General features: G+C 35.6%; 1 protein-coding gene and 1 pseudogene across 1 annotated transcript; both read left to right on the top strand.

The window, feature by feature from the left end:
- Nucleotides 1-1,013: 1,013 nt before the first annotated feature.
- LOC139501781 (MAP7 domain-containing protein 2-like) lies at nt 1,014-2,488 on the top strand. Its single transcript, XM_071290931.1, has 2 exons — nt 1,014-1,363; nt 1,782-2,488. Exon 2 carries the CDS (start codon nt 1,791-1,793, stop codon nt 2,301-2,303), a length of 513 nt encoding a protein of 170 aa, XP_071147032.1. The 5' UTR covers nt 1,014-1,363; nt 1,782-1,790; the 3' UTR covers nt 2,304-2,488.
- Nucleotides 2,489-2,540: 52 nt separating this feature from the next.
- LOC139501940 (uncharacterized) lies at nt 2,541-4,857 on the top strand (annotated as a pseudogene).
- Nucleotides 4,858-11,072: the final 6,215 nt, after the last annotated feature.

The raw sequence follows: 11,072 nt of genomic DNA, 5'->3' as shown, positions 1-11,072 counted from the left end.
TATTTAAGAATCTCGTTTTATTCGCACTAGAATCGGTATTGTAAGATTCATTTTCCAAATTTTTCCAGATGTTTGAATCATAAAAGTTTTAGTTACATGCACGGACCAAGCAAAAATCGACATTACTTATTTAATATGTACGACTCGGGTGACCATGTTTGACCCGAACGACATTCGTAATAACTAATAATAACAATCTTGTATCTAAGACTGAAATATCAATCAACATTCGTACAAAATCCAATCGATTTAGAGTGAAGACGTCGTAACCCGTCAGATAAAAAAAATATGACCGATTTCATGCTTACAGCCCAGTTATATTGTTATACAGTTCAATTGTTATACTTCATTGTTTCTATTGTTGAAACACGTGTAAATTGAATAGATCTGTTGTTACGAATAACAATGGCTTTCGACCACAGGGTGTGACGAGGGAGATTTCTGGAAACCCCTGCTTCTACATCCCGCAAACAAAGTCCATTGTTATTCGTACCATTAGAAATTGAATAGTCTTTAAAATTAAATTTGTAAATCAATGTTTTTAATTTTTTTTATTATTATTTCCTGTCTATTTGTATAACTTTATTACAGTATTTGACGTTGCCATCATTTCTTTTTTTTTCTAGCAATGTGCAGTTTACTATCCATATCCGTATGGACGTTACGCACGGAACTGGTGACACTCAAGAAAAAATATCGCGTCATAAGCAACAATTGGTCACTATATTGTCGTTGCTACTAGAAAACATATAAATTTTACATCAAAATAAAGCTGAATGTCTTGGGAATTTATTTTAAGTCTTGAATGACATTTTAATACAAGTGTATGTGTATAAACCGAACACGATTTTATAAATAACGTCATTTTTCTCGTGTCCCGCGTTACAAATAGATGCCGATATTTGGGCAAAATGTGCTGAAGATTGGTGATTTTTTTCACCAAAAGTCACCATTTTCGGGCAACGCAACGTTCAACGTCATAGCATTGTGACGTCAAAAAATTGGAACACAACCAGGGTTGAGTTCAATATCGTAGCAGCTACGTACTTGCTAGTCTATAGCTGCTACACGTTCAATAGTCAAAATCTACGAAGCACTACGTAGATGCTACGATATTGAACTCAACCCTGTACTAGAAGCGAAGCAATGGACCCCTGAATGAGATATTAAAAAGTGTCCCACAAGCAGGGAAATATTTTAGCCGAACTTACTATGTTGTGTCGTGTGTACTATTGTTTTTCTGTTTGTCTTTTTCATTTTTAGCCATGGCGTTGTCAGTTTGATTTTGATTTATGAGTTTGACTGTCCCTTTGGTATCTTTCGTCCCTCTTTTACGGACTTGATTTTTATTAACAGAATACTGGTAAGTTAATCAATATTGGTATCATTATTTTGTACAAAGACTCGCCTTTTAAATCATTGTTTTTCCTTTGTTGTTACGTCGGTTTACACAGGTCGAATTTTTCTCATGTCCAAGAATTTGTCACAAGTACAGTTTTCACACAGTTTCCGGCTCTAATCCGTCGAATGAGATTAAATTAATTTGTTTTATTGAATATTTCCTCAATTCTATTAATCGCTTTAAAAAATACACACCTTTCTTCGCATTTTGAGCCTTGAAACATGACAATGCGCCCAGGTTTGCACAAATTACAAACAAAACCGCATGTCCAATAAAATGTCACAAACATGGAACTCCGTTTTTGAAAGTTACACGTAACGTTACAGACGTTTTTTGTTGTTGATAATTGTCAAAATGAAAACTTTTATAATTATTTCAGTGAAAAAAAATGATGTCATCTAAGGAAGGACTTGAACGGTACAAACAAGAAAAGCTTCAAAAGCGACGAGAACAAAGGCTTGAATCTTATTACAGAAATAGAAATCTAAAGGAAAACGAGTATGCTTTATCAGATGAGGCAGTACGCCAAAAACAACATAGAGAGAAACAAGAGAAAGAACAAATGAGACGGGTCAAAGAAACGGAGAGAAAACGGAAATATAGAAAGAGAAAACATGAAAATATCAATGATCAAAGGCAAAACGAGAATTTAAATAAGCGAAATACTTTCGAGAATAGAACAGAAAAACATCGGACATTGAAGAAACTGAAACTGGCCCTACCAAAGAGCCCAGACAGGCGGGTGACAACCATGGTCGCATACTTGCAAAATTCGAACTCGCCGACTGTGAGAAAACTGCAATCTTCTGAAGTGATTTCTTCGCCGGAAGAAATAGAAGAACACAAAACATCAAAAGCCTTGACGGAAGATTTAAAAACAGTTATTGACATCTGTATATAAATTGTATAACTATGATGTAAAACTGTACCTCCTCAGTCAAATAGATAGATAAGAAAGAAAATATATATTACCATTTTATGTACATATAATTGATTGTAATGATTACTGTTTGTTTGTTCTTTGTGTATGTGTTGATGACAATCCAGATTTTGGATTTTTATATCAATAAAATCTTATATCTTATATCTTATATCTTATATCTGTAAAAGGAAAAGATCGGATGACTCTTTGAAAACGATGAATGTTATCATTTCATCAGTAAGTGGTAAAAAAATCAGTGACAATAAATGCAGAAAGAAACTGACTAGGAAATTGGGATTACCGGTAAGAAGAGTTAGCCGTGGTCATGCAATTAGAACAAGAATACTTAAATCTAAAAAATCAAGCTGGACTTACACAAATAGAAAAACTAGATCAGATGCAATAACACCTGACACGAAGAAACGTATTTATGAGTTCTGGTGTAAGCCTGGTATTTCTCGTCCGACTGGTAACAAGGCAAATATCAAAAGGGTCCGCATTGGTCCGAAAACTTATTCAAGCCACATGACACACACACTAGAAAAAAACACAGACCGATATGTATTTGGATTTTATCGGAGAAAACCCCTCTATTAGTCAGGGGCGGATCCAGCCATTTAAAAAGGGGGGGGGGTTCCTAACCCAGGACAAAAAAAGGGGGGGGGGTCCAATTACATGTCCCCATTCAAATGCATTGATTGTCCAAAAAAAGGGGGGTTCCAACCCCCGGAAACCCCCCCCCCCCCCTCTGGATCCACGCCTAATTAGAATAGCTCAAAGAATGTTCGAAAGGTGCAAACCCTATACTTTGTGCGTCCCGTCCGACCTAAGGACAGACAAACATGTTGCTGCAAGTACCATGTAGAATTTAAAACTGTCTTTAAATCGTGTATGGAATTCCGAAAGAAACTTTTGATAGAAATTAAAATGAACAGAATGAATGCTATTCTACTCCTGTGTACGATTCAATATCTGATGTCGTTAATGCAACATTATGCGAAAACGTTGAAGGTTCACACAATTTACAGTGCCTTAAAAGAAACTGTTCCGATTGTGGAGTTAAAATCTTGAATTTTCTGCCTTGTGAACTTGATGTATCTGACACTGCGGAATTTGTAAAGTGGGAACAGTTTGAAAATGTAAACGTTAATGTTAAAGGGAACAAAACCATAAAGAAACTAATGCTCGTGAAAAAAGAAAGTCAAGTTGGTGAATTGTTTTCATATTTCAGAAAACTAATTGAAACTTTTCCAGTGCATCAGCACAGAGCTTCATGGCAAAATGAACAATTTCAAAAACTTGTTGTTAGAAATCTCCCAGAAAAGCAATGTGTTTGTGTGCGTGACTTTAGTGAAAATTACAGGTGTTCCGAGCTTACTGAGATTCAAACATTTTTCGTTATAAGCCAAGACTTAGTTCATGATCAATACTTTGTTCACCAAGTCCAAAATTATATAGCGGAATATTTACAGTCGATTTCATATTCAGTAGAAACAATGCACGAGTTTACTGAATGGTGTGCAGCCCAGTATAAGAGCAGACACTGTTTCGGAGATATTAGTCAAACAAGCGACGACTTTGGATATCAACATTTCACAAGAAATTTCTTTGAAACTTCCCATGCAAAAGGTTATTCATAATAATTAAGTTTATTATCCTCGAACTTACTACTATGATTAGGCAATAATAGTAGTAAGTTCGAGGATAATAAATACAGTTGAATGTCAGTCCGCCTGTCAGTCTCTACGCTAGATATGTTGGACACAGATTTAATGATTTTACTCACATTTTCGAGTACAATGGAATACATATTATTTAGCTTTTGATTGAATATTTATGAGTTATTTGTGTAAAATGTAAATATTTCAAAAGCGGTCCGGTATTCACATTATCGGTATTTTTTTTTACATGTTTTTTGATTATATCGAATTTGAAATAAATGTATTTTGATAAAACTTGTGCGTCGGACTAAATTACACCTGAAACAAAAATAAATACGTTGTATCGAGGAACAGGGCTTTTATTTCTGTTCTTCATCTTGGCAGTCGCTGTAGGGTATTGAATCTCTTATATTTCTCGTGACTTTCGGTATTTTTACTATTATAAAAATCATAAACCTTGAACGCGGTAAAATGGTAAGGTCCAATGTCATGCAGTTGACATAAAAAAAACTTATCTGTGCATTTCAGGACCACAAGACGCTGCTGGAGGAATTATTAAGAGACAAGCCGACTGTGCCATTTTACGCGGACAGACTTAGATAAGGACAGCAAAAGATCTCTATGAATACGCGAATTCATTTCTAACACAACCGAGGTCACATTGTAAGAGAAGAATGTTCCGATATGCGGAAACGATTCACCGTGACAACAGACTGTCTTTTAAGCCGGTGCCTAGCATTTGATCTCTTCACCAAGTAAAGCTAGTCGTGATTCTGCTAAAGGGTTGATGAATATCAGTGAATTGTCTTGTTTCTGTGTAAACTGTTGTCATCACATGTATGACCAGTTTCTAATTCGATAAAAACTGGTGGTTATACTGAATGGGAAAAGAAGCGAGAATACAGAGCGGATGCACAAGAAAATGAACAAGTGTCTTTGCAAGAATTAAACTGGTCCGCCGTTCTATCTAAAGCTTTGCACCGAAGGAACGGGTTGGAGCTACTGTCACATTGGCATTAATTGGATGAGTCTTACAAATTCAACGATTCGCTAATAAAATTGGCCAATTAAAGTGATAGGAAATTGACCTCAAATGTTAATACAGCGATGCCGCAAAATAATTAAGTATCTGCTAATTTACCACATGGTAGTAGCGCAGATAAATGACCAACGAGCGTGTTAACATGTTTTTGACAAACTGAGCCGGTATTTTTTATTTCCTTAAGAACTCAGTAGGGTAATAATTGTGCTAATTTTTCTTTGATTTGCTCAAGGATTTGCTATCAGTATAATACATAATCAAACATAGCCCATGATGTACTAGTCTCGTCGAATTATTAAATCCCGTGGTCAGAATTCTGACCACGGGATTTAGGCCATACCTGTTGTCAGTGTAGCGATAAGTGAACACAACAGGGGTCCAGTTTATGCAAGAATTAGTTTCGTTTGGTCAATTAACTGCGTTATATACTGACGACGATGAGGAGGAGTACTACATGCTGAAAGTAGAGAAAAGCATGGAAACGTTACGCATTGACACAACGGATTCTTGGGGATCTTTACTCCCTGCGGGAACACCTATGTTTCGTGGTCTATATTACAACAAAACGAACTCGCCTTTTCTATATCGTCTTGTGAACAGGAAAGCGGTTGTACCTGCTGCGTCAGTGGTCTATATTTGTTCGGAAGTAACCGCAAACAATGTCATTCGAATCACAGAAGAAACACATTTAAATGTTTTAGAATATATTAATGAAATAAAATGCTAGAAATTTATTAATCAGTATTTATCCCTATAAAGAAACAGTAGTTATAGAAACCAATAATATATGAAAATATATACATGTACATGTAGGGAATGCTTTAAAGAGGTAAAAACGAATGGGGAGACAATCGCGACAAACATAAATTCATACGTTCGTTTAACAACAAGCGACTTGGATAAAACTTCAGTCAAAAAGTGTATTTCGACGTTATTTTAATGTAGCGTCAGGTATCACCAGTATCGTGCGTAACGTCTGACTAAAAAATCATAAAGGGATCTATGTCGCCATTTTGAATTGCATTCCCTACTTTTTATAAAAAGATGGTGGAGGGGTATTATCTTTTCTGGTCTGTAGGTCCGTTCGTTCGTGCATTCGTGCGTTCGTCTGTCCGTTCGTCCCGCTTCTGGTTAAAGTTTTTGGTCAAGGTAGTTTAATTTTGATTTTATTCAAATGTTTCGGGTTAACGTAAATATGGATATCGTACTATATATATATAAGCTTATTATCGACTCCTAGTTATCGACTCCTCCTAGGAGTCGATATTAAGAATTGAACGATGGACAGTTAGTGCGTGAAATTTTCTTGCTACCTGATTGGAAGATATTACGAGACGTGAATAATCAAAGTTTATTGATTGGTTAGGACAATCCAAACCTAGTTAATGTCCTTCAATCCCGTAGAGTATCGGATCTGTCCTCTCTATTTTAGCAATTAGATTTTGCCTGGTCATTAGTCATGCATATTCATGATATTGGTACACAGGTAACTTTTATCTATAAATAGTCGAATCTTCTGGAGTTTCGTAAACAACAACGTTAAACGATATATACTACTTCATAACGTGTGACCTCACATGTGTGGTAACATTTGTTGATTGGTGCACGTGACTATTCTAGTAAATGAATTAATCTACAAAGCGAGAGCACTTTCCATTTTCATCAGCTAAGAGTCGACTAGCCCTTTTTGAAAGGCTAATAAAATTGAGAATGGAAATGGGGAATGTGTCAAAGAGACAACAACCCGACCAAATAAAAAACAACAGCAGAGGGTCACCAACAGGTCTTCTGATCAATGTAGCGAGAAATTCCCGCACCCGGAATTAATGCTTGTTAATATACTATTGAAACGCAAACAGTTTGTAAAATTTAAAAAATGGAATCAAGGGCAGTTTAATTGGATAAAAAAATATATCTTATTCTGTTTGAACAAATTGATTATGTCATTCCATTCCTGTTCATCTAGTTTAATAATGAAATCTTATCTGGTTTGTTTTCACACATGCACATGCGCTTGTATGTAACATATGAGGGTGTGACAGGGTGTCACATGTATTATTTTACCGTTATTCGTCATCATGCATGAACGTACCTGAGCGTCATTCGCCCCGAAGATATGAAAGCAACTACATCGGATTGAATGACAAACTAGTTATAAATTGGGTTTTGCTTGTCTCTTCTCGGTGTTAGGTCCGTTCGCACACAAGTTTTATTCAAATTCCAGTAGAATTGATCATTCAATGAGTAAAACATTGAAGATTTTAAATGAAAAACATCAATCCTAGCCTTCTTTTAGTGGTTACAATCCTTGTGATTAAATTTCATAGATTTCTATTCACTTGCACTAAAGTTATTGTCCGGAAACCAAGTGTCTTCGGAGAACGCTGACGACGACAACGTGACAACCAAATTGCGGTCGTATAAAACACAGACCAAAAAAACGAACGAACGGACGGACGAACAGACGAGCGGTTAAACAGACCTGAAAATATAATGCCCCTCTACTATCGTAGGTGGGGCATAACAATAAAGTTAAATTAGTAAAGGAGGTATAGACGAAAAAGGTAATTTTCAAATAACTTTATTTGTTAATTGTTCTAAGCCCACGGTAAAAAATAGTGAAAGTATTATTATGCCCCATTTATGGGCATTATGTTTTCTGGTCGGTGTGACCGTCCGTCCGTCCGTCTGTTCGTTCGTTCGTCGTTTCTCCGACCCGCTCCGTGGTTAAAGGTTTGGTTAAAGTTTTTAATCGAGGTAGTTTTTGATGAATTTGGAGTCCAATTAACTTGAAACTTGTAAAACATGTAAATTGTTCTTTATGATATGATCTTTCTAAATGTAACGTCAAATTATAGATTTTACCCCATTTTCACGGTAATGAACAGATTGAGAAAATGATAGTGCGTGTACTTGGGACACATCCTTGTTCTGATATGTTTTTGCATACAATTTATTCTAGATTTAATCTTTTTAAAATTAAAATAAAACAACATACGTTAAAGGATTACATTGTGAAAGGTGAACAATGGCGAAATAAGTCAAATTATTATTTCAAAACAACTTTGAAAGACACAATTATTTTAAAACGACATAAAGCTTAGGTAATGACTGTTAATCAACAGATTGAGTGTGTTTGACACCAAAGCTGTCAAGTGAAGCCATGCACTGAAAGTGAAATGGGTCAGTTAATTTGAGTTTACACAGCTATAGTTGAACTTCTTGTCCAAAGAGAAATATGAATTTACCGGTATTGCAATCGCTTAATTATGATATCAGTCTGAATGCTTTGAATCCTGGCGAAAACGGGTCATTTTCAAAATTCCCGGGTTATCTATTTTTCTAAGGTTACATCCGCAGGATACGGGCCAAAAGACGTCATACTGATCGACTTGACACATGATTTTTTGTGTAAAATTTTTTATTTAGAATTTTTCCATGTCTTTATAGGCAAGCTTTTCACAGACAAGTGACTGTGTGTCGGACTATCGGGCTGTCGGATTATAGGACTGTCGGACTATCGGTCTGTCGGATTATAGGACTGCCGGACTACAGTACTGTCGGATTATGGGACTGTCGGATTATGGATCTGACCCCCGTCAATGCACGTAATTGACTGATTAGGGGCTTGCTAAGGCCCATCTTTTGGTGCGGGATTTTCTCGATGTGTTGAAGACCCATTAGTAACCTTCGGCTGTTTTTCTGCTCTTTGGTCGTGTTTTTGTCTATTTGACATTCCTTGTTCCGATTCTCAATTGTTATGCCCCAATTATGCACAATTATGGACATTATGTTTTCCAGTCTGTGCGTCTGTTCGTCCGTCCGTCCGTCCGTTCGTTTGTTTGTTTGTTTGTTTGTTTGTTCGTTCATCCATCCGCCCATCCGTCCGTTCGTCCGTCTGTCCCGCTTCGGGTTAATGTTTTTGGTCGAGGTAGTTTTTGATGAAGTTGAAGTCCAATCAACTTGAAACTTAGTACACGTGTTACCTATGATATGATCTTTCTAATTTCAATGCCCAATTGGAGATTTTATCCCAATTTCACGGTCCACTGAACATAGAAAATTGATTCTGAGGTGAGCCTGGCAAACTTTTTTTTGTTTTAAAAGATTTAAAAAGATTTTTAAACACAAATTGCTTTTTGTTAAATAGTTTGAAATTTCTGTATTTTATAAGCATCCTCCCAATTTAAATACTAGTAATTGCACTATTTACGTTTTCATGAAAATTGGCACACATAATCTTCTTGCGTAATCAAACTAGATAGCCTTTAAAAAAGAGGGGTCCATGAACTCGTTTTCAAGTTAAATAAGTTTGAATGATAAAAATAAGTCGAAAACTGAATCTGTCCCCGATAAGTCATAGTTTGACGTCGTGAAACTAACAATCTACGTTAGAAACGTCATTACCTCCCCTGTAACTGTATCGTATGCCCTTTTAAAATATTATCAGTTATTGTTTTGAGTTATGTGTAGTGAATCTAAATAAAGTTTATTAAAAAAAAAGTTCAGTGACAAGTATCTGACCAACTGACTCAATGGAACTGAAGGCATATGCATCCTTTGACGGAGTGATATGAATAATTATGTATAGTATTCCAACATTCTATCAGTCCCGACTATATTACAGTCAACTTGTTCGCCTGATCATCTGTTTGGCGCTTTATTGCGATTCTTCATCTCAAAGTCAAAGTTATGCCTTCAATTCGGAGCAAAAAAAAAATAATTCGTAGGCAACGGCGGAAATATAAAACTATGTAAGAATGAATTCTAAAATTGATGGCATACATTTTCTGTTTCTCAGGTATGAAGTATAAGAATAAGAGGTGTCCGCCGTATTAAAATTAAGTACAAAGGCTGTCCTACAACTGAGAGGCACACATAATATAAAAAAGAAGATCTGGTATGATTGCCAATGAGACAACTCTCCACAAGAGACCAAAATGGCACAGAAATTATCAACTTTAGGTCACCGTACGGCCTTTAACAATGAGCAAAGCCCATATCGCACAGTCAGCTATAAAAGGCCCCTATATGACAATGTAAAACAATTCAAACGAGAACACTAACGGCTTCATTTATATAAAAAAAATGAACGAATAACAAATATGTAACACATAAACAAACGACAACCACTAAATTACAGGCTCCTGACTTGGGACAGGCACATACCGCGCTGAAGTACGTCCATTATTCATAGTTCAATATTCATTATTCAATAATGAATAATGAAATAGTTCACTATTCACTATTCAATATTACAAAATGAATAATGAATAATGAAATAGTTTATGTTTCATTATTCAAATTGAAGCGGTGAATAGTGAAATAAATATAAAAAAAAAATTACTGTGACACTATACCTATATCCTGATTCGCAATAATCAAAAGTGGGTTTACACAGGATCTAAATGCCACAATATGCGTAAAAATGAGGAAATACATGAAGCTAATTTTGAATAATGAAATGGAAATTTTGAATAATGAAATGGACTAGCAGGACCCTTCAGCCTCTAATTACAGATATATATTATACCTCGATCGAAAGCTTATTAATAGAGGAACAAAAGGTATATAGTCAATATGTTCTGCAACGCATATTACAGGAGTAACGAAGGACTTAAATATCGATATACGCGTGAACATTGAGAAATAGCTTATTTTGAATAATGGAATGGACTGCTGCAACCCTTCAGTCCGTAATCAAGACAAAATTTATACACCAAATGAAACTTATTGATAGAGGAATAAACTGAGTAGAAACGATATGTGCCTTAATGACCATTATAGGGTTTACGGAGGACCTAAATGCAAAAATACGCGTGAAAATTAAGAAATAGCCAATTTTGAATAATGAAATAGATATTTTGAATAAAGGAATGGAATGCTGTGACCCTTTAGCCCCTAATTATTAATAAACCTTATACCTCATTAGAAAGCTAATTACGAGAGGAACAAAATGCATATAGTCAATATGTTCCGCAACGCATATTAGAAGAGTAACGAACGACTCAAATATCAAAATACGCGTGAACATGAAGAAATAGC

The sequence above is a fragment of the Mytilus edulis genome, chromosome 13 (assembly GCF_963676685.1).
Source record: "Mytilus edulis chromosome 13, xbMytEdul2.2, whole genome shotgun sequence".
Classification (NCBI taxonomy): domain Eukaryota; kingdom Metazoa; phylum Mollusca; class Bivalvia; order Mytilida; family Mytilidae; genus Mytilus; species Mytilus edulis.
The sequence above is the reverse complement of the archived record's forward strand: the minus strand, read 5'-3'. Positions and strand labels throughout refer to the sequence as shown.